The sequence below is a fragment of the Rasamsonia byssochlamydoides genome (assembly GCF_041956645.1).
Source record: "Rasamsonia byssochlamydoides strain NRRL 3658 unplaced genomic scaffold VTN77scaffold_12, whole genome shotgun sequence".
Lineage (NCBI taxonomy): Eukaryota > Fungi > Ascomycota > Eurotiomycetes > Eurotiales > Trichocomaceae > Rasamsonia > Rasamsonia byssochlamydoides.
Window position 1 is genome coordinate 14,477 of NW_027192395.1, and position 21,999 is coordinate 36,475.

General features: G+C 50.6%; 10 protein-coding genes across 10 annotated transcripts; 2 read left to right on the forward strand and 8 right to left on the reverse strand.

Annotated features, from left to right (window-relative positions):
• Positions 1-1,172: 1,172 nt before the first annotated feature.
• VTN77DRAFT_1135 (uncharacterized protein) lies at positions 1,173-2,006 on the reverse strand (the record flags this gene model as incomplete). The annotated part of the gene is made up of 1 exon (XM_069416834.1): positions 1,173-2,006. One exon carries the CDS (start codon positions 2,004-2,006, stop codon positions 1,173-1,175), a length of 834 nt encoding a protein of 277 aa, XP_069280089.1.
• Positions 2,007-2,799: 793 nt separating this feature from the next.
• On the reverse strand, positions 2,800-3,406 carry VTN77DRAFT_1136 (uncharacterized protein; the record flags this gene model as incomplete). Its single annotated transcript, XM_069416835.1, has 2 exons — positions 2,800-2,987; positions 3,256-3,406. 2 exons carry the CDS (start codon positions 3,404-3,406, stop codon positions 2,800-2,802), a joined length of 339 nt encoding a protein of 112 aa, XP_069280090.1.
• Positions 3,407-3,873: 467 nt separating this feature from the next.
• VTN77DRAFT_1137 (uncharacterized protein) lies at positions 3,874-4,359 on the forward strand (the record flags this gene model as incomplete). Its single annotated transcript, XM_069416836.1, has 1 exon — positions 3,874-4,359. One exon carries the CDS (start codon positions 3,874-3,876, stop codon positions 4,357-4,359), a length of 486 nt encoding a protein of 161 aa, XP_069280091.1.
• Positions 4,360-4,862: 503 nt separating this feature from the next.
• Positions 4,863-6,905, reverse strand: VTN77DRAFT_1138 (uncharacterized protein; the record flags this gene model as incomplete). The annotated part of the gene is made up of 10 exons (XM_069416837.1): positions 4,863-4,986; positions 5,102-5,325; positions 5,442-5,475; positions 5,552-5,641; positions 5,756-5,912; positions 5,981-5,990; positions 6,062-6,216; positions 6,295-6,313; positions 6,404-6,530; positions 6,694-6,905. 10 exons carry the CDS (start codon positions 6,903-6,905, stop codon positions 4,863-4,865), a joined length of 1,152 nt encoding a protein of 383 aa, XP_069280092.1.
• Positions 6,906-7,583: 678 nt separating this feature from the next.
• On the reverse strand, positions 7,584-8,639 carry VTN77DRAFT_1139 (uncharacterized protein; the record flags this gene model as incomplete). Its single annotated transcript, XM_069416838.1, has 1 exon — positions 7,584-8,639. The coding sequence occupies one exon, from the start codon at positions 8,637-8,639 to the stop codon at positions 7,584-7,586; it is 1,056 nt and encodes a 351-aa protein (XP_069280093.1).
• A 933-nt stretch (positions 8,640-9,572) lies between these two features.
• VTN77DRAFT_1140 (uncharacterized protein) lies at positions 9,573-12,517 on the reverse strand (the record flags this gene model as incomplete). The annotated part of the gene is made up of 4 exons (XM_069416840.1): positions 9,573-11,136; positions 11,196-12,136; positions 12,197-12,354; positions 12,499-12,517. The coding sequence occupies 4 exons, from the start codon at positions 12,515-12,517 to the stop codon at positions 9,573-9,575; spliced, it is 2,682 nt and encodes an 893-aa protein (XP_069280094.1).
• Positions 12,518-13,313: 796 nt separating this feature from the next.
• Positions 13,314-13,942, reverse strand: VTN77DRAFT_1141 (uncharacterized protein; the record flags this gene model as incomplete). The annotated part of the gene is made up of 3 exons (XM_069416841.1): positions 13,314-13,549; positions 13,620-13,768; positions 13,845-13,942. 3 exons carry the CDS (start codon positions 13,940-13,942, stop codon positions 13,314-13,316), a joined length of 483 nt encoding a protein of 160 aa, XP_069280095.1.
• A 1,187-nt stretch (positions 13,943-15,129) lies between these two features.
• Positions 15,130-15,987, reverse strand: VTN77DRAFT_1142 (uncharacterized protein; the record flags this gene model as incomplete). The annotated part of the gene is made up of 2 exons (XM_069416842.1): positions 15,130-15,800; positions 15,948-15,987. The coding sequence occupies 2 exons, from the start codon at positions 15,985-15,987 to the stop codon at positions 15,130-15,132; spliced, it is 711 nt and encodes a 236-aa protein (XP_069280096.1).
• A 2,082-nt stretch (positions 15,988-18,069) lies between these two features.
• On the reverse strand, positions 18,070-19,527 carry VTN77DRAFT_1143 (uncharacterized protein; the record flags this gene model as incomplete). Its single annotated transcript, XM_069416843.1, has 2 exons — positions 18,070-19,381; positions 19,517-19,527. 2 exons carry the CDS (start codon positions 19,525-19,527, stop codon positions 18,070-18,072), a joined length of 1,323 nt encoding a protein of 440 aa, XP_069280097.1.
• Positions 19,528-20,469: 942 nt separating this feature from the next.
• On the forward strand, positions 20,470-21,720 carry VTN77DRAFT_1144 (uncharacterized protein; the record flags this gene model as incomplete). The annotated part of the gene is made up of 1 exon (XM_069416844.1): positions 20,470-21,720. One exon carries the CDS (start codon positions 20,470-20,472, stop codon positions 21,718-21,720), a length of 1,251 nt encoding a protein of 416 aa, XP_069280098.1.
• Between the last annotated feature and the right edge of the window lie 279 nt (positions 21,721-21,999).

Below are 21,999 nucleotides of genomic sequence, written 5' to 3' on the forward strand. Positions count from 1 at the left end.
TCTTTTGATGCACTCCTCCGTACGCTGTACTCCGTACTCTGTACTCTACAGTAGACTCGGGAATTATTCCGTTTGTGGCTGGCTCAGATTCAGCTATGCGCAGTCCATGGCCCACGCACAGCTCATCGGGATGAACGAGGGAGGAGGCAGATAAGTGGTGGCTGTACGAAGTACGGAGTACTCCGTAGAACAGAGTCACAGAGAGGAAACTACTAGGTACCTAATGTACGGAGTAATGTGAGTACCTACTTGAGTGCAGAATGCAGAAGGCGAGTAATACACTACATACTCCCGTACTCTGTTTCGCAGCATTAATTCTGTCCAGCAGTTCAAATCAATCAATCAAAAAAGCTAAAAAGAAAAAAGAGAAGAAAGAAAAATGGGGAGAGTGAGACACAGCCACGGCTTTGAGAATTGAGACAGCCCCATCCAATTTCGGCTGTGGCGGCAATCACGTTTTTGCGGTCAGGCGCCGGTTCCTGTCCATCATTGCCATGATCGGTTAGAGACGAACATACCCAAACCGATGCTATCGACTATCGACTACTATCGTCTATCGTCTATCGACAAGGCTTACGATCTTAACCATATTCTTACTGGTAATGAACACTAGTTCAATGAGTTACGAACGGTGCTACTTAATATAGATCTAATAAACAGACCAGTTTCACTCATAGTACTCCATATTGTGGAGTAAAAATGCAGATCATATCCCTCATTTTTGACTGTTCTAGATACAGGCATGGTAGAGCATTTTGATAACATTCCCATTTGATTCTTGATTCTTGAACATGTCCGTTTTCCGTTGACGCCGATTGACAAACTCCCCAGGAGTGAGTGCGTACGAAATCGTCAATTGCGATCCCTAACTCGTTTCTTTTTTTGTGCTCTTGTGCCTGACTTGCAGGGGAGCAGTAGTATGTCCATGTTCCACATGTCCTTGCATGGAAAACAACAGAAAAAAAAGAAGGTACTCCGAAAAAGATGAAAGAAAAAAGAGCGGCATTGGCTTGCCTTGAATTGGACGCCGTCTCTTCGAAGAAGACAAGAAAAAGGTCTATTCACATTGTTGAAAAAGAGATAAAATTGAAGAACAAGTAGTCAAATGGCTCAGCCCTATTTCGCTGGTCCAGCCTGGTTTTCAGGTTTCCATTTGCCCCGAAGAAACAAGCTTAGTTGTTGAAGTACCACGTGACCTCGATCACACCCAGGTCCAGGCTGGCCAGGTCTCCAAACAATTTGCGGGACATGTCAATGGACCCTTCGCTGCAGCCGGGGCATTTGTCCACTACCAAGGCGGTGGTCGACTGGCCGTTGTATTCGACGGTGATGGTCTTGCCGCAGTACTCCTGGCTCATGATAACCGAGGACAGTGCGACCACGCTCTCCTCGTAGCCATTGTTTGTGGTGTCACAGAAACTGGGGTTGGAGGCACTGGTGGCAGTGTCGTAGTAGGTTCCACGACCAGAGCAAGGAGAGCTCTCGGAGCACAGACCGCCGGAGCTGGAGCTGGACGGTTCGGGAGAACGGGAGGTAAGTGATGAGGAAGTAGTAGTAGCAGACTCAGGAGCTGGAGCCGGAGCTGGAGCAGAAGTGATCTCGGGGGTCGAAGTGGTAGTGACCTCAGGAGCCGCGGTGCTGGTGGGCTGAGGAGCCAGAGTGACGCTCGGCTGAGGAACCTGGATGGAAGGCACGGTCACGACAGGACTAGGCTCAACAGCGCTGCTGGAAGAGCTGGTGGAAAAGGACTCCTGAGACACAGGCGCGGGAGCCGGAGCAGCAGAAGAGGTCGGAGTGACCGCGACCACAGCGCTGGTGGTGCTGACCAGAGTCGTAGTGGGAGTCGGCTCACCAGGGTATATGGTAATGGTGGTGTCGACGGTGGTCCAGACAACGTCAGTGACGGTCTCGTAGACGAGGTCGAGGTAGCGCTTGTTCAGAGGGGCAGCAGAGCCGAAAGCGGCAAAGGCCGCAGCGAGGGCGAGAGTCTTGGACAGAGGGGCCATTGTGAAAGATTGGTTGAAGTTGAATGAATGAGTCGAGCTGACAGAAGTCTCGTTGACTTGGTGGCTGGACGCAGTGCGCAAGTGAAGGAGTGCGATGAATCGACCGGGCGATTCAAGAATGAGTCTGCGGCAGAATTTGCAAGGAGAGAGCTTTCTGCACAGCAGGAGTAAGGATTGGATGCAGCAATGCGTCCACGAAGGACTGGCTGAAGGAACGTGGAAGTGGTTTGGTTGAAAGAGAGGGAAAGACTGCAGCTGATCTGAAGAGAGAGATGGGGCCCAGATCGACCGGGGTGTCGAGGACGTTTAAATAAGGAGCGGCTGGCGGCGACTAGAGCCGATGAGTCTAGACGAAAAAGAGTAACATACAGTCTATCGATTCTGGACCATGTCCGAGAAGGCTTCGGGGCGAGAAACGAAACATGAGGCGTGCGTGGTGGAGTGGAGGGGAGCGGTGGACCGTGGATTCGGTGGAGAGACGGAGACACCAGCCAGGGGCAGAAGTAAAACGAGCCACGCCAGTCACCAACGGCCCTCCAATAACGCACGCTGTTTGTCCTGCTGAATTTCCCATCACCGTACCGTTGGATGCAGCGGGTCTCGATCTTTTACCAGAACCATGGCGTTTGTCGGAGTTGGATTCCACTGCGTATACTTCTACAGTAGTACCCTACTCCGTACTGCGTAATTACCTACAGCAGATGAGGGGCATCGTGGGGGCGGAGGAAGAGATGTTCATCGAGTTGTCTCACATAGAGAAATGATGACGACGTGTCAACCTGCAGGCTGTATTCTATTGTCTGACGGCAGCGTGCGATTGGCGATGCCCCTGGTGTTTTGTTTCGCACAGGCCCAGGGGCGCTGGCCACTCCGGCTGCCCGACCTGATGGACTTTGAGAGAGCGCCGGACCGCCGCGTGTGCAGCCGGCAAACTTTGCTGCCGGACCATCAACCATCTGCGCCCTATCCACTGGCTCCACACTGCAAAGTCAGGACTGTCAGGTACCTAATGTAACCGCCGGCGGCAAGCCCTACAGGAGTAATTCCTTTCCGACGTGTCCACGACTCCACTGTCTGGTAACTCTGGTTCATGGTCTTTAGAGAGCCATGGTAGGTTGGCGACTGGTCAGCGATGAGCCAATGTTCGTCGCGCGGCCCCAGACAGTTACCAAGTCCGGCGACTCTGCATAAAAGGAACCTCATTCCCCTCCCTCCTTCAAGACTTTACTTTTGGAATTTTTCGACTGACCTTCCGGAAGCATACAGTCCAGAAGAGTTCCTGACCCGACGACCCGGTTGAGAATTTTCTGCCGTGCACTTTTACCCATGGATGCAGTTGAACGTGGCTGCATCTGCGTATCGTGGTCCGGATTACGCCATGGATCTGCCGAAGCATCCATTTGCCTGGAGTTTCTGACTGATGGAGTTTGACTGAAAATCACTCGCTGTACGATATTCGATTATCGGCCACAATCCGAGAACAGGAGAGGTTCTTCTCCACCACGAAGAGTCTGCTTTGTGATACATCGTGTCTCTCCAACAGGGACAGTTCCTGCCAATTCGATCACCACCCACCTGTCACATTTTGCGCGCAGCCACCTGCGTATGGCTTCACTAGACTGGATACCTGTGCGGAGAGGCGGATTACGACTGCCTATTGGAATTGGAAGAGTGGTCTAGATCTAGATGCAGGATTCATTTGCCACTGTGCGTTGTCTGCCATTGAGATGCGACTGCCCTGTGACATATGGCATATGATTGGCCCAGAGTGCTCACCGCCCTCCACGGGTGTCGGCAGTGAGACCCGCAGGGCGTGATTGGGTGCCACAGGGCTTATCTAATCGATAAGAGATTCTCGTATCTCGAGATGCCTTCTGGATCATCAGGGTTCCTACTCGTCCCGAAGAAACAGATCAATCAGATCAAAGATCGCCGAGTTGACACCTTTTCCGCTGTGTCCCAAGGAGGTAAATCAAGACCGTTGGACAGGGCCGTTTTGCGTTCCAACCTGCCGGTCCGGTTCGGGACCTCAGATGCTCGTTGCACGCCGCATCAGGCAATTCATCCGCTTGCCACATTTTTTTTTACCACGGATGCGATTTATGTCAGCTGGGAAAAGAAAAGAAGACATCTCTATATCCCTCGCCTACGAACTAACTTTGGCACCTTAACCTTGGATCAGGACAGAATGGTTCTCAGTTGTTTGTCACGAGTCGACCCGGACCGACTGCTCGACATTAACAAGAAAGGAAGGAGAAAAAAAAGGAAAGAAGGAAAAAGGAAAAAACCCCGCATCAAATCACATGTCATCCGACTGAGAGTTTCCACTTCCTCCTCCTCTTTCTCCACCTGAAGACCTGAGGGTATACTGTGCAGCCTCTGCAATCACATTGATTGCAGAATCGGATAGACTTCTTCCCTTCCTCCTCCACATGCACATCGTCGTCATCTGCGTTATTTTCTTGAAGAAGTCCGCCGTCCAGTCCACCTCCACCTCCACTGTTCAGTTGGCTTTTTTCCCCTTCCCCTCTCGTTCCACCTTTATTCGTGGAGAATATCGATCGTTGGTCTTTGTTGCTGCCTACCTGCCTAGGCTTTACCAAAGATGATTGGACCCAGTGACGCTCTATAGGAGTTCTAGAACCGGAGAACACTGTCAGGTACCTGGTCTTAATCCCGCATTATACTGTGGATTATTATCAGGTACCTACCTAGGTAGGTACCAACCAACCAACCAACCAACCAATGATTCAATCAACCAACCCTCCGATTCTCTGAGCGGGGAGTCGACTTGAGGCTTTTTTTTGTTCTAGATTTCCGGAATGCAATGGAATGGAGTGGAGGGGGGAAAGGCTCCTATGGTCCAGATACAGGCTCAGGCTCAGGCACAGGTCCAGGTTCCGGTAAAGGAACAGCAGGGACCAGTCTCTCTCGCCTCGCAAGGACGTTTCCCTTGCCAAAGTATCGTTGGCTTCGGAAGCTGTGCATGTAATGCACATGTTAGTCAAATATCGTCGAATATCAAATACTCGTACGATAGAGTATCATAGACAAGACACATATATCCTAGGGATAGATATTTATACTGTACATACCTCCAGTTCAAATTCGACAACACAAGATCCTGCAGCGCACGCACATACTTCTGGACCTGCGCATCGATCGCCTCCCCCCACTGCGGCAGCTCCGCAAGCGCGAGATACCACTCTTGATACCGGCGGGTGATCTCCCGGCCGATGCGCTCGGAGGCCGCTTCTTGGCTTAGACCTGGCTCGTGCTGGCGGAGGAACATGATTATGTTGTGCTGGTCGCCGGAGGACTAGACATGAAATTAATCGATAGACGGGCGTAGATTAGTTGTGTCTGGACCAGGTAGTGACGATAAGGGCAAAAGGTGAAGGTAGAAGATAAGGGACTATGGATGGATGAACATACACATTCTTTGGCGTAGGAAAATATGTCGTTTGTTCTATAACAGCAGTTAGCAAGTCAGCAAATCTGTCAAGCAAGTTATCCTTTTTTGGGGTGGAAGAAAGGATCCCTACAAAAGTCCAATCTCCGAGACCAAAGCTTCCAGCTTCTGGATAGCAGGTGTCTCGAAGACATAGTCAGGTAGATCGAGTCGGTTGCAATACCTGCCGGTAGAAAATACCCGTGTTAGTAACAGCACAAATAAGCTTCAATAGCACATGCACTTAGCATGCACTTGATTAAGGGGATCACTTAGTGAATGGAGACGGAGAGCATACTCTAGAATCGGATACATAGGGCAAATCCCAACAGAGAACCGATGATGATCAACAAAGGAATCGATATCATGGAACAGATTCAGCGAGCTCGGGTCCGTCGTTTCCAGCAACTGGGCCATGTATTTTTTGTGAGTGTCGATGAAGCGACGTTGGATACCTATGATTGTGCATAAGCATAAGTATAGAGGCGTCAGGATGCTATTATGCATAGACTTTCCCACCTACCATCTGGAGCCTGCTCAAAGACACGGCTCATGTCAGCGTAATTTCCTATTAAAACGCAGCAAAACTGGGCCAGCAGCCAACCTTTTTGATCCTCTGCCATATCGTGTCGAACACATACAGATCACCCCGTTCCTGCGGGGAATATGGTATCGGGTTTGGACCCGTCAGCGACATGGTCGCTTCGATCTCCCTGCGGACAAGATCCGTTCGATGGCGGAGTTCGCCTTCATCGATTTCTAGGATTGAACCAGTTGAGTATTTGCATTTGCATTTTGCATCCATTATATGGAAATCGATGGATAGGCATTACTAACTGTCATCAAAGACGAAGACCTGGTAATTAATTGACCAGTCAGTATCCTCATTAGAGCAGCGGACTATCTTCTGTTATTGCACATAAGTATCAAATCGAATCGTACTCACCCAGCCAACCCAATCACAAGCAAGCCGGTACGCATCTTCGTCTGCATCGGGTGCCCATACGGCCGCAAAATAGGGCAACTCTCCCAGGACGAATTTCTTGTACTGTTGTTCATCGAGCTTGCAGACGCTGAAAAGCCAACACAAATTACGAAACATGGTAAGCATTTGTTTCGATTAACTAACGGTGAGTTTTTTTTTTCTCTCTAGCACGTCTCTAACTGCGGAGAAGAGAGAAGACAGAAAGAAAACAGCAAAAGAAGACAAAAAGAAAATTGATCGACAGTACTCACTCTCGAACCCACTCCTCAACCTGAGGCCGCACCTTCTCATAAAACGGGTTTACGCGCGGCGCCTGGGATGCCCATGAAACAAACAGATCCGGAATTCTAACCAGATGCGCAGGTTGCGTAGGTTGTATATTCTTGCCGTTCTTGTTATAATTCAGCGGAATACTCGAATATATACCTCGTCTTATCACATTCACGTTTCTAGTCGGTATCATCCCGGTGAAGGGGGTTCTCCGAAGCGCAGTGGAGATGGCTGCGCGTTGCTGTCTTCTTCCTCTTTGGAGGGCTCGTAGCCCGATAGATCGTCGACATGTTGATGCCAACCAGGAATACAGAAGATGGGATTCCGGCATCGAGAGCAGCACTATGTACCTAGAAGGTAACTATACTGATCATGTATGTATAGGTACTCTGAGATGACAGCCACGCAATAAGATCACGGCTTTCCGCTAGATGTCTGGATTAGTACATAAGTGTTGAAACGAATGATTTGACAATGATGATACAAAATAGTCTTAGTAGCTGAAATGAACATAGTGCTAAAAACGACTTCGAGTGAGGGTTTGCGAGTGCCAACAGCTTGTCTCTTAAAACCGGCTGGAAATGGTAACCAATCAGCCCCTGAGCCGTCTGATTGGACGAATCAGCTGTATTTTCTAAGTGGGGTCATGTGACATGAACTAAACTATAATAGGTAATATGAACACATTGCGGGGCAGATATCAGATAGTCACTACTATAAGTTTCTAATAGATATCACGAGAACCAGAACCTGAGTAGTTTCCTCATATCGTCTCCACGAGAAAGCCACTGGCCGGTGGAGGCTGTCTCAAAAATGACCTCTGACGTGGTATTCCGCCCCTGGTAAGCTTACCCTGTTAAGATACAGGCCATCAACTTGTGTAGATCTGTCCGCCCTCAACCTTCGCCTTGATCACCTCAATCGCGCCTGGCGTCTCAATCCACGCATCGTACGAGTACTGCAGCATCAATTGCATCTCCTCCATGCTGCCACGCGAGTATGCCTCCGGTCGCGCCGTCAGGTGCCTGCCGGGCTTCAGCAGACTCGGCCAGAAGTACCTGTTCGTCTTGTCGACAGCTTTGTACAGTCTATCCACCTGCGCCCCCAGCTTGTCAATAATAGCTGCCCGATGATCCTTGCGTTCCAGGATAGCCTTGTTTCCTGCGATGATCGGGCTCCGTGCGACATGCGGCTGAATGGCGTCGAGGATTTCGGGGGGAACCTTCTTGCCCACAGTGGCGGCTGAGTTCTCCAAGGCGATCACGTCCAGCAGCAACTTGATCTTCAGCAGCGTAATCGCGACCATGCGGCTCAAGTCAGGAAAGTCGCTCCACAAGTAATCGACCGGCTCAAACGCATCCGCATTCTTGATATCCAGATACGGCAACTCCATGTTGCCCCAATCGTAATCCGATTCACTCCCCATCGCGTTCCACCATTTGACGAAATCGTAGCACTCCTGGTCTTTGTTCAGCCGCAACATCACCACAGGTACGAGGTTCCTGAGTCCCATGTTGTCGCCCCTGCATAAGCGCAGCATATCCATGAGATGATCCAGCTGCGTCTGGACAGCATCGTGCGTCTTGATCTCCCCCAACGCTTCGACGAGTGCATACCGTGCACGCATATAGTCCCTTGTCTCCCAGATCCCCCAGAAGTGCCCGACAGAGGTGTTGAAGACGTCAGCGGGAGTCAGGAAGTCGCCGGGATGGGAGCGAAGCTTCTCTTCTTCGGCCTCGAGGATGGTGCGCTTCTTGCCGACGGCGTTGCAGGCCGATTTATGTGCTTCGCGGTGAGCGGCTTGGTGCTCGCGGTTGCAGTAGACCATGACTTTGCAACGAGAGCAACGCAGGAGGTTCTCAGTTTTGCCGCACATGCCGCAGCGGGGAGGGAATAAGACTGTGGTTGTGTTTGTTGCCGCCATCATGATAGTTATGGTTTCAGTTTTTCAAAGCAAAAAAAAAAGAAATTGAAGCTGTTGTTGTATGGTCAACAGTCTTGAGGAGAATATGGTGCAGCGATCTCCAGAACGACCGTCGACTGAAGTTTTTTTTGTTTTCAGGCTCGAAAGAGAGGAAATTGGGCCTAAATAGATAATTACTCGGATGCACCCCTCCCCGCCGCAAAACTTACTCGAATGCACCCCTGTGGGGTTTCTCGTCTTTCTTTGTGACTTCTGCATGGGAAAGGGAGAATGGCCGATAAAAATGTCTGAAAGCGTCTAAAACTGTCTAAAACGGCCTACAAAGCCGTGGTGAATCCTGTAGATCCTGCAAAGTCTCTCGGACGTGGACTTGATACATCATGCTGGTAAGGTTTGTTAAAATCTAGAGGCACCTTAACACTGGATCCAGCAGCCACCGACTGTCACGATCACAATGTAGTATTCCGCCAGAGATCCTTTTGAGATTCAGCAATAAGGAAGATTGCGCAACTTACTCAGATTCTTAGTTCAATCTTGCAAATCAGGCAGTTGCTCGTTTGCTGTCGGCGGCGTCAATAAAATCTTCTAGCAGCTATCAAGCATATTTCTAAGTGCTTCGACCCATTATATAACCAATTGATCCTTAAATTCTGACTATAACTAATACGGGCATTAACGTCATGATTGCAGACCATACAGGACAAGAACAGGGAACCCAAAACAACAAAACAATGGATGACAACAGACATGACAGGGCATCATTCATAGGGGTTGATGTGTAAAGTATGCTTCTCATAGGTGGGTAAATCTGACATTGGAGACTGGGCAGGGATAAAAATCAACGTGAGCATCAAGTTCATACATACGTAGATAAAGACATAGGAAAGAAACAATTCGCTGCATCCAAAGCCAAGCAGAAGACTTCTTCAGACTTCTTCAACCACTGCACATGAGACAGGCCTCCTTATTCTCAATGCTGCACTGGAGGACTTTCTGAGCATAGATGTCGTGCTCTCGCTCTTCGCTGTTCTCTTCCGCATCCTCCTCCTGGCTACTCTTCTGAACGGCAGCTCCAGGCAGCTCCTCGTCACGATCAGGGCTAGTACCGGGATCGGTGGGAAGCGCACGAGGACTGTCGTGCGACAGACCGTTCGTCTTGGTCGTTGTTATGGGCCGGAGAGGCTCGTCGCTTCCGTTAACGACAGGAACAGGGGCATTTGGCTGCTTCTGATCATACATCGGGCGAGGAACCGCCGAGTACGAGTTGTAAGAAACCCCCGAGCCCATTGGGCGTCTCTTACTTGCAAGAACGTTTGTACGCGCGACATTAGTGTCGGCAACCTTGAGCTGCTCTTGGTCCACAGTGAATTGGATAGGAGCGGAGGCTGCCATGGTACGGAGATAGTACATGCCAGTCTTCAGACCCATCTTCCAGCCAGCAAAGTGCATGCTGGTGATCTTGCCCATGGTAGGCTCTTTCATGTGGATGTTGAGAGACTGAGACTGGTCAATGAATGCTCCACGATCGGCAGCCATCTGCAAGATAGTTCGCTGAGGGATCTCCCACACGGTCTTGTAGAGAGCCTTGATATCATCCGGGATGTTGGGGATATTCTGGATAGAGCCGCCTTCAGCAATGATGCGGTTCTTCATGTTGTCAGACCACAGGCCAAGATCGACAAGGTCCTTCAGCAGCCATGGATTGACAACCTGGAACTCGCCAGCAAGCACACGACGAGTGTAAATGTTAGACGTGTACGGCTCGAAGCACTCGTTGAAGCCGAGAATCTGACTCGTGCTGGCAGTAGGCATGGGAGCGACAAGCAAGCTGTTTCGGACACCGTACTTGGCAATCTCGGCCTTGAGGGCGTTCCAGTCCCAGAGGTCCGTGGGCGTCCTGTCCCACATGTCATACTGGAGAATTCCCTGGGAAACCGGAGAACCTTCGTAAGTCTCATACGGGCCTTGTTCCTTGGCAAGTTGCACCGACGCAGTCAAGGCACCGTGATAGATAGTCTCGAAGATCTGGATGTTCAGCTGCTTCGCTTCTGGAGAGTCGAATGGGAGGCGCAGCGCAAGGAACGCATCAGCAAGACCGTTGACACCAACAGCGATAGGACGGTGGCGCAAATTGCTCTTCTTGGCCTCCGGCACAGGATAGTAGTTGATATCGATAATCTTGTTGAGATTGCGGACCAGAACTTGAGTAACCTCATGCAGCTTCCCAAAGTCATATTCACCACGGGCCTGATCGACAAAGGTAGGCAAAGCAAGAGAGGCCAGGTTGCAGACAGCGACTTCATCTGGGGCAGAGTACTCGATAATCTCAGTACAGAGGTTGGAGCTGCGAATGGTGCCGAGGTTCTTCTGGTTGCTCTTCTTGTTGCAAGCATCCTTGTAAAGCATGAAAGGATTTCCGGTCTCAGTCTGGGCCTCAAGAATCGCGTACCAGAGCTTCTGGGCCTTGACGGTTCTGCGGCCCCGGCCTTCCTTTTCATACCTATAGATTTTAAGTCAGCGCTGCAATAAAGACTCTAAGATACAGAACCCGAAACTTACCTCTCGTATAGGGTATCGAACTCCTCGCCATACACGTCCGCAAGGCCGGGAGCTTCGTTGGGGCAGAAAAGAGTCCAGTCACCGTTGGCCTCAACCCGTCTCATGAACAGGTCAGGAGTCCAAAGAGCGTAGAATAGATCGCGAGCTCTAACTTCTTCTTTGCCGTGGTTCTTGCGGAGGTCCAAGAACTCGAAGATGTCAGCGTGCCAAGGCTCAAGGTAGATAGCGAAGGCACCAGGTCGCTTGTTGCCTCCCTGGTCCACGTATCTCGCAGTGTTGTTGAAAACTCGAAGCATAGGAACCAGACCATTTGAAGTGCCATTGGTCCCTGCGATGTAGGAGCCAGTGGCGCGGATACGGTGAACGTTGAGACCAATGCCACCGGCAGTCTTGGAAATCATAGCACAGGTCTTCAGAGTGTCGTAGATTCCCTCAATGCTGTCTTCCTTCATATCGACAAGGAAGCAAGAGGCGAGCTGCGGCTGAGGAGTGCCGGCATTGAACAAAGTGGGAGAGGCATGGGTGAAATACTTCTGAGACATCAGATTGTAGGTCTCAATGACTTTCTCAATGTCATCGCCGTGAATTCCAACAGCAACACGCATGATCATGTGCTGAGGACGCTCTACAACCTTCCCGTTTATCCGCAGCAGGTACGAGCGTTCCAGAGTCTTGAAACCGAAGTACTGGTAGTTGAAGTCCCGGTCATATACGATGGCAGAATTCAGCTCGTCGGCATGTTTCATGACGATCTCATAGGTCTCTTTGGATATCATGGGGGAGGGTTTGTTGTTCTTCGGGTTGACATAGTGATAGAGGTCCGAGATGACAGCAGAGAATTGCTTCTTGGTCTGCTTGTGGAGGTTCGACACTGCTATCCGTGCAGCGAGGATTGCATAGTCGGGATGGGTGACAGTCATGTATGCAGCAGTTTCAGCAGCCTATGAAGCATACAGTTAGAATCCAAGGCCATTGCTCGTAAAGCCGCACTGAAAACGTACCAAGTTATCCAGTTCAACAGTGGTTACGCCCTGGTAGACACCTGAGATGACCTTCTGCGTGATGGCAGCAGCGTCGACATGCTCCGTATCGAGGCCATAGCAAAGCCTCGACACACGGGCTGTGATCTTGTCGAATTGTACGCGCTCCTTGCGTCCATCTGTTATACAGTCATCGTGATCAGCATTATGTTTTTAAGGCAGCAATCGAGCTCGACGGCGAGCTTGAGAAGAAGGGAATAGCGAGATGAAAATTTTTTTTCTATCTGCCTCCCAGTCAAATGTTGGGAACAGGTAGCTCTTACCTCTCTTGTAGACAAACATCTTGACGTGTTTATCAATTGACCCTGAACTCCCTAGACGACCGTGAGGATTTTGAAAATGATGTAATGAAGAGGAGGGTATCTATTCCTAAGGTGGCAAGCAGTATTGATGATGGCAAGAGAAGAAGATGCCACGAAGGGGGGAAAAAAGGAAAAGGTCAGGGTTGAGAGCCCTTGAAGGGGTTGGGGAATAAAAAACAGAAGAGAAATGGGAGGGGCAGCGAGCGTGGTATTTGATCTGCCAGCACAACGCGTGTCGGAAGGGAGGGACGCGATTTTCGTGTTTGGGTTAAATTGGTTCCCTTTGCATATACGGCGGGTCGGATCCACGCGACTCGTAGTCACGTGATTTATATTGATAATCAAGTGTGCTCCACACGGTGATCGTCCAATCTCCTCCTTGACGGCATACGACATCGGGATTTGGATTGCTAATAGACTTTGGTTCTACACGCTTGTGTACAGAAGAGACGCTCAATCATAGCAAGATTGCGATTTTTTACGCTTAGACATCGTATATTATGAATCGCCCTATACTTGCACGTGGTACACACAAAATGACAAGGATTGAAAAAGCGGTGGATGAGATTTCCGTGTAGCATGCAATGCTATTGTTATCGAAGCAGCCCCGAGAGCACCGCCATATCGATTCCTGCGATCACTTGGCCACCGGTAGGAGCAAGAAATACAGATAGTGTAGCAAAATAAATAACGACAAACGAAGAAAGTCCGAATACCTCGTGTAAATCCAACTCTTGTTCTATCGCACAGTTTCAACAGACCAGCGCTGTTCGATCTTACAATAGAGAGGCGACTCCAACAAACACAGCGGCGGCAAATGCGGCAGCGGAACCTGCATGGTTAGACGGGGCTGCACCGTGCACTGTCGAAGCGGTGGCACTGCCGCCAGTGGAAGATGCAGTAGCAGAGCCGGTAGCAACAGAGCCGGAAGTTGCGGTAGCTGAGGTAGATCCGGTCGGCTTGGAAGTAGCAGTGCTAGAAGAAGCATCCGAAGTGGTAACCGTCGCATCAACTGAAGAACCGCGGTCAGTTTTTCTTGGGAATTCCCGAGAGCGAGAAAATTGAACACAGTCCAAACGTACCAACTTTATATCCGGCAGCGGAGCAGGTGCTCGAGAATACTTGCAAGGCAGTTTGAGTATTGTTACCGCACTCGCTCTTGATCGAGCTTTCAACCTGGGAGGCTGCGCTACCGCAGATAGCGGAGAGGTCGGCCGGATTGGGCTGGTTCCTGTAGTGAACGTCAGAAAGGACAGTCAGGGAATTTTGTCACACGCATCAATAGATCAATTCCACAACGGACGTACCCGACAACGGTGAGCAAGCATGCAGGAGTCTGATCAGCCACAACGAAGCGGCAGAGAGCCACAAAGGAGAGAAGCAGAGTCGACTTGGCGATATACATGGTGACTAGATTGTTTCACAACAGACGTTTCAAACAAAAAATCGATGGAGGAACGAAACAAGTGGTAGTCGTGGGATAGAGGCGAGAGAACGAAGCTGGAAAAGGATGAGAAGGACCGACCGCGAAACGAAAGGAGTGCTAAGGAATGACTATGGTAAAGAACGTAGTTCCTCGAAAGGAGTGACAAGAATGGCTCAGAATTGGTGGCTGATGATGGGTGAAGGAGAGAAATGGTTATTGAAGGAATGAGGGAGGACGAGGATGAAATAAATGAAAAGGGAGCGCCTGACCAGCCTGTCTCGGTCGGGACGCTTGGAGCGTCGATCTTGTCAGGATCGGGGGTAGGGCGGGCTAATTTGGGAGAGGCTGAGATGTGGTTAACCAGGAAAGGGATAGCGCCAGGCACTAGCCCCCTCCGCAATCTAAGTCGCTTACCTAAGCATATCAACGTATCAAGGTACAGTACATACCTCATCAGGTAACTCTTGTCTGTTTGGAGTATTCATGCTTTAGTTATAGAATGACAAGAAGAAATAACTAACTAGCCTAGCTGAGGGCCACAATCTTCAATTGATCAGTAGAAAGGACCAAGAAGAAGAATACCAAGGTCCAGCCAAGGAGATGAGAGATTGACGATGATTAGTAGGTCGCAGTCAGACGAGTTCACCGGTACATGTATCATAACAACAGTTACCCTTCCAACAGAACCTGGGGCCCCTAGCTCAAGCGTTAACAACGCTCCGCCCTTCCTAATCCAATCTCCTCTCTCGCTGGGGGTCCCGGGTTCGAGACACGCAGTTGTCAGTAAAATCCCTGCCTGCCCCCCAACAGCGCAGGGGTTTTCCGTAGCACCCTCTCCCAGCTGAAAAGCTGGGGGGTGTGAGCTTTTTGTAGTTTTTTTTTTATTTTCACCTTTCCCGTTTTCTAATATTATAGTAATTTGAGATGAGACCATAATGAGTGTGTGAGTGCTATCAACGTTCTCTATGGCACAGCTGACAACAACCGTCCCTGGAAACCTGGAATTCCTACCAATTGGAACTGAGTTAATATCACGTCTACTGGAGGGCAAAAGCAATTGAATAACCACAATGCTATTCCTAATTCGCTGATGTAATAATATTCTAAGAAAATAAATTATCGCAGGGGATTTAGGAGAATAGTTGACTGCTGGTGTCAAATCGAAGCTAGCGCACCCAAGCACTATCCTCTTTGCTGATAATAATCTCTTGCACCTCCATCCGATGATCCAGGATCTCTCTCCCATTGACCAGATCATTCTCCCTCGCCCGCTTGTCCGCCTCGGCTTCATCCTTCGCAATCCCTGCTTGGACGTGTCGATGGATCAATCGCTTCCGGGCAGTCTCAAAGTCCACCTCGACGAACCAAAGTTCATCCATCAATCTTGCGGCGGTGCTCCACGGCTCCTTGTTCAAGCTGAGGTAGTTCCCCTCGAAAAAGATGACGCGCGAGGTGGGCGGGATGGGAATATCGTCCTCGACAGGGTCTTTCACCGCGTGATCAAAGCTGGGAGCATAAATGGTTTGCGTTTCTGGAGTCAACTCTTCCCGCAGTACTTTCACCAGCCGCAGGAACTTGTCTGGATCGAATGTGAAGGCAGCACCGCGTCTGGCGACAGCGTAGACCGGGTCCGGCATGGCGGCCAGTTGCGCACGCGTGAGATGATATCCGTCCATGGGGACAAAGGTGGCAACGGGTGGGAGAGTAGGGTGCTCCTGAGCGTAGAGTTTGTTGATGCGATCGACCATGACCCCTGCCAGCGACGTTTTACCCGAGCCCGGAATGCCACTGATGGCGATCATTAACCGGGCCGTCGACGGCGTCAAGAGGAATTTCGCTAGCAATCAAGGCGTCAACAGTGAACACTCCGATGGTCTCTGTAAGCCCCGATTATCATCATGCAAATGTGCATTTTTCTGCTTGCTTCCATGCAAGGTTGTCTGGCTAGTTGGAACATTATTGGGCTGCTACCAGGTGAACTTACTCCAAGTCTTCTTCACCAGTCTCTCCACTTGCTCCTCCATTTTGCTGTGATGTATGTACTTTGGACGGTAGGGAAAAACGGAGATCAAGAAACACCAGATTCCGAACTGTATCACAGGGGAAACACGCTGTAATCAAAGATGTGGGGCCTGGCACCTCAACCTTGACTCGGGTCACGCGAGATAATGACCAGTGGAAGACACAATTCTCGTGGGTGATTCCTCGAATTAGAGAATACGCCTGGTCATCGACTTCTCCAAATCAATGAGCAGACTCGGAAAGCGCACCGTGGAGGTTGGGATGGCTCTTTCCATACTGTTTACCTAATCTCCGGACAATGCGGGGAATGGAAGTGCATTGTTATGTAATGCGGGCGGGGCGCGGGGTGTCACGGAAAAATTCACGTGAACCATGCATCACGGCTTAGTTACTCTTTGGGGAATAGCTCCAGGTCAACTATTGAGAGAAAATTTTTAATGTCTTGCTCCTGCTCTATATACGGAGTACACAACAGCCGTCTTATTTAATCCTGCTAAGTGTACACAGAACACTTCAATGCGGTTTTGAATCATTTCTCCTGCACCTACTGTAGACGCTTTCCTTTCTTTCAGTCCCATTCTCCTCATTTTTCTGAGCGCAGAAGCAGGCATGGGGAGCAAATCTGTCACTTCGACGTTCAAGTTGACGTTGGAAATGGACCAAAAGGATGAGTCTATATGGTGATTGCCTAATCTGTCAGCTGAAATGAAAAACTGGTTCTTCAGAACAGAGTGAAAACGTCGATACATCATCGCCTCATCAGAGTGCATGTCCATCATGCAATGTATCTTCATGGTCTCCGCTGCCTCACATGCTACACCTGTGCCCTCTCGGAGGCTCGGGATTCAGCGCCAGTAATGGCGGTCGTCCGGTCATATACCAAAATCCAGGAACGGATGTGGCCGGTGGGATAGTCCCGTATATAGATGGCTGTACAACAGGTATATCCGCAATGGCTCGACAAACGCCTGCGGACTCAAGCGTACAGCGACAAATAGCCGCCTTTGGGCGTCCGATATCCTGTTTAGGGCAAATCCCGACAAGTGCCTACCCTAACATATCCGATCCACCCTGTGGCAACCCTCAGGCTTCAACACTGCGATTGCCATAATATCTCGTGTGGTTGGTAATTGTATTTCCACGGTGCGGCTGGACGATAGGAATAGATTAGTTGAGGATGGAGGGCAGGGCTGTGTAAACCTTTGAAGAAAGTGTTGAAGTAGCCCTAAGAGAGAACTCATGACGTAAGCACGATTTTGGGATGTCTGGCCTTCCTCGTCACCGTCCCGATTTATGTCTTCTATTTGAAAGGTCCAGAAATCTGCGCGAGCAGCAAGTTCGCCCAGAAGCTGGAAGCTGATCGTAAGTTGCGCGAGTGCCAATGCACTCACGCTGGAAGGGAAGCCTTCACCAGCATGATAATGTCCTTCGGCTCAGGAAGTACCATTTATAAGACAACTGTTCTGAAGTAGGGATGACTGGATGAAATAAACAGGGTGTGGTTAGATTCTCGACTCTTTCAATATATTATTTTTTGGCGTGCCGGGCCCAGTCACTGAAACTAGCACTATATTATTAAGGTAGTAAAAATGTGCAAAGCTGCCCATCATTCATGCTTTGTGCATATCAAACGGCAAGGAGGGAAAAAAGGGCAATGATAATAGACAGCAGAAAAGGGCTGTATAACAACATAGAAGAGAAAAGAAAGCATAACCTGTCGATTAAATCCGGTCCATCCTCCTCTCCGAAGAGAGAGAGAGAAGCGGGAAACAGATATTGATATACGCATGTAAACGCAACGCTAGTGTGAAGACCAGAATTTGAAGTCGTTCTCACTTCCCCCTAAATCGTACAGTATAGAGAGAATCGAACAGGGGAAAAAAATAACAGGAAAATAGTACAGATCCCGCGATCAGAGTTTGCCGAACTGAATTGCCCATGAAAATGAATCAAACCCAACGCCGTTTCCAAACGCCACAGATGATATGCTAGCCCCGTATCAAACCCATGACATTCCGGAAGACAATCTCGCCAGGAGATTTGAAAGGGGGAAAAAAAAGCGCAATAACTTGATGGCCTCCTCTTCATGATGTCCCGCCGACCGCGTTGCCAGGATTATCGGTGGTCGGGTTTGGAGAGTCCTCACCAGCGCCGAGCCTGCGGCCCATGGTGCGAGACAAGCCAGCTGCCGCCCACCAGTCCTCTGGAATATCCTCCCTGCGAGCAAGCCGTTCGACAATAGCCTGCATTTGCTGGAGGTCAAGGTCCGCAGCTGGATCTCGAGAAAGCAATGATGTGATGGAGGGAAGTGTGGGGATTGGTGGCTGACTGTCTTGAGTAGAGCCAAACATGGACGCATACTGGAGTAGACGGGAACGAGCCCGATGACGTCGGAGAGCGGCCGATGAACGAGAGTCCAGATCCCATTCTGCCTCTGTGTCGGAGTCCGACGTAAAGTCGGGAAAGTCACAAGGGTTAAAGAATTCCGGGTAAGGGTCCAGGATCATATGCAACGTGGTGGACGAACTCCGAGATGTTGGCTGCGTCTGTGACGTATTGCCCGAGCGAGTTGAGCTGCTATTCCGTGTCTGGTTGGTCGAAGCCGAGGCAGCTGTCGATGTGAAGGAGGAATCAGCACTGGGAAGATGCACGTCTGGGGTGATTGTGGTGAGAAGCGTCTCCCAGGTATCGTTCAAAGGGTCGTCTTCCGGGCTGAAGCTCCGCTGGCGGTCACCCAGGCCGTCAATCTCTGAGCGCCGCGAAGCTGCGTGCTGGTTGGCCTCGCTTACAGACCGGTTTCCAACTCGTCGCAACAAGCGAGTCTGGGGCCCTGGGGCCTCTTCACCAGACGGCGCGTCTGGTCGAGGAGGGGCCACATCAGGATGCGGCTGCGACGAGATTTCGCTGTGGTACGCGAAGGCGGGTGCAAACCGCGGAGTAAAGGGGAGATTCTCAGGTGTTTGGCGATTGCTTGCATCTTCCCCGGAAGAGGAACGGTTTAGCAAGGCGCTCGTGGGCCAAGTCTCAAAGCGCAGGGTCGACTCTCGCGGGATTCTCAGGCGCCTACCCGGCTGGCTGTGGCGCAAAGTATCTCTCAGGAGACGCTGACCCGCTTCTCGTCTAGCAAAATCCGTGAGGCCACTGGTCAAGTCGAGGAGCGCGTCATCTGGCGACCGTGTCTGGCGCCTAGTGCTCTGGGATTCTCGCTCGATCTCGCGATAGATCTCGTCAGAGAGCTGGCGAGGCAGAGACGAGCGAAAAGGGAAGCTGCCTCCAGTGGCGCGTGACTGGCGATAGCGGATTGCACCCTGGCGACGGATAGAGGAGCGTGCATGGGCGGAAGGGTCGCTCTTGAGCGCACTCTTTGGCCCTGCAGGAGAGGGTTCACGGTACATCCTGCATGGTTGTCAGTTGGCGACCACATCCTTTGCATGATTTCTGGTGGCCCATTAGGCTCTGAGCAGCCGCTGGCGGCGCGCAATAACAAATACACGACAGGCGCCAGAGTGAGCGCGGACCGGATCAACTTACGGAAGCCCCATGGTGCCAGCAAATAAGTTTCAGATCAGATGACGGCAAAAAGGAAAAAAAACAGGAACCCCCCAAAAATATGCGACCTCGATAAAGAGACGCGTCCAGAGGAGGAAAGGTAAGGAAAGAGAGGGCGGTTGGGGGGATTGTCGATGTTTGTTGAGAATAATCGAATGGGGGCAATTTTATGGAGGAAAAGGTCGAGGCAAAATGAGACGAAGAACGGGGGGACCGCGCGCGAGAGGGCTCAGAGGAGGCGGGAAAGACTCTGACCGAGTCGCATTGCTGCTATTGGTGGTTAGACTGATCAGCGCGAGATCCGAGATCAGCTGGCACTGGAGACTCGAGAGGCAACTGGAGACCCGCGAAATGCCACACGACGAGCGCCAATGAGCTTGTCTAGATTGCAGAACGTGAGGCAACACCACAACAATAACAATAATAACAAAGATAGAATGACCGTGGCAACAACACTTTGTATGAATACTCTCTTGTCGCAGTATCTGACTTGTTTTCCACCTGGTCAGGACCAGTGATTCCCGGCCTGTTGTGTCAAAATACAGCATTGGCGGTAACAGTAAATCAATCACGTGATCTATCTCCAAAATAATCACATTGATTCCTGAAACATCAGGCGGTGAAGTTCAGGCAACAACACCCCGATAACGGAGATGGGCAGATCGGGAATCTCGATTCTCGTAATCCCCCGAGAATATTAATCCCTGTCCTACGCACATCGTGGCTTCTCAACTTGCAGGACCTTCAATGGTGCTGGCCTGCTGATTTCGAAAAAGGATCCATTGCATTAAGGTGGCCTCCCTTTTACTGCATTGAAACTGCTCAATTCGAATTTCTGTTGACAGACTTCCCAGTCGCTCGCAAGCCATGCCAAGTCGAACGCTTGCACGCCTCCGCCCCGCCGCTGACCTCAAGCACATCACCCACCCGGAGGAATGATCGAGCTTGGCCTCTCCCGCATTTCCCGTCTCGTCCAGCAGTCGCCGCTGTTGTGGAAAGCCATCCATGTCGCTGGCACCAACGGCAAGGGCTCCATCACCTCCTACGTATCCGGCCTGCTGGCTGCCGGCGGGGTCCGTTGCGGCCGTTTCACCTCACCCCATCTGATTGATCGCTGGGACTGCATCACCATCGATGAAGAGGTCGTTCAGGAGTCACTTTTTCGGCAGGTCGAAGATCAGGTAAAACAGCGAGACCAACGGCTTGGTTTGGGGGCGACTGAGTTTGAGCTCCTCACAGCGACAGCCTTCGAGATCTTCAACCGCGAGCGTGTTGAGGTTGCAGTCGTGGAGGTGGGGATTGGTGGTCGCCTGGATGCAACAAATATATTGTCCAATGTTTTGGTGTCAGTGATCTCCAAGATTGGGCTCGACCATGAAGCGTTCTTGGGCAACTCAATCCAAGCGATCGCCCGCGAAAAGGCTGGCATCTTGAAGAGTGGGGTCCCTTGTGTCATTGATGGGACCAATCCACCTGAAGTGCTCCATGTGCTGCAATCTCGGATCCGGGAGTTAGGGATCGATGCGGCTGTCGCACACCCCGACACGATGGGTCAGCGTATACCTGAGCTGGCTCATCTCTTCAAAGAGCTGGATCTCGAGCCCCATCAGAAAGCAAACATGAGCTGCGCTGTGGCAGCGCTGCAAAAGGCTCTTGAGCAGATCCGTCCAGAAAAGAAGGCGGAGGACTTGCTTCCAACTCTATCACATATACGCTGGCCTGGCCGTCTCCAGCAGGTCTCCTTGAGGCCCCTCGTGGCACGCGAGGAGCCGGTCCTGCTTGATGGTGCTCACAACGGCCAGTCCGCGGACGTACTCGGCAAATACGTCGACCGAAGGTTACGGCAATCTGGACAGAGGGTGACCTGGATCGTTGCCGCTTCCCATGGCAAGAATATATCTGAGATCCTCGAGCCCTTGATACGGCCGGGAGACAATGTTGCGGTCGTAGGATTTGGGCCCGTTGACGGGATGCCATGGGTAAGAGCGGCAGACACCACCCATCTTTCTGGGTACGTTCAATCGATCCAGGGCATTGCTGCAGTGAAAAATTTCGATACAGATATCTTGGGCGCCATGACCTGGGCGTCCACCATTGCAGATGGAGGCCCCTTAGTGATTGCCGGCAGCCTGTACCTGGTTTCTGATGTTCTCCGCCTTCTGCGCGACAAGCGACCTGTACTGTAGACATAACCCACATTGTGTCACATTCAACCAGAATTCTATGATGAAACCATGAGCTATCATACTAATTAAAATAGAAGGACAGATCTATTTAGTCTATGATTTTCTCAGAACAAGATCATGTGCCAATGATGTAGTCAGGTAAACAATTCAGGTCACAAGGCATGTGCATGCATCCTGCTGCACAGAGTCTAATCTCTTTATTTTTTTTAAAAAAAATTGTAAAGCCCACTTGAGTTGATTTCCTCTTAAAAAAAATCATTTAAAAAGCTGCTGCCCATA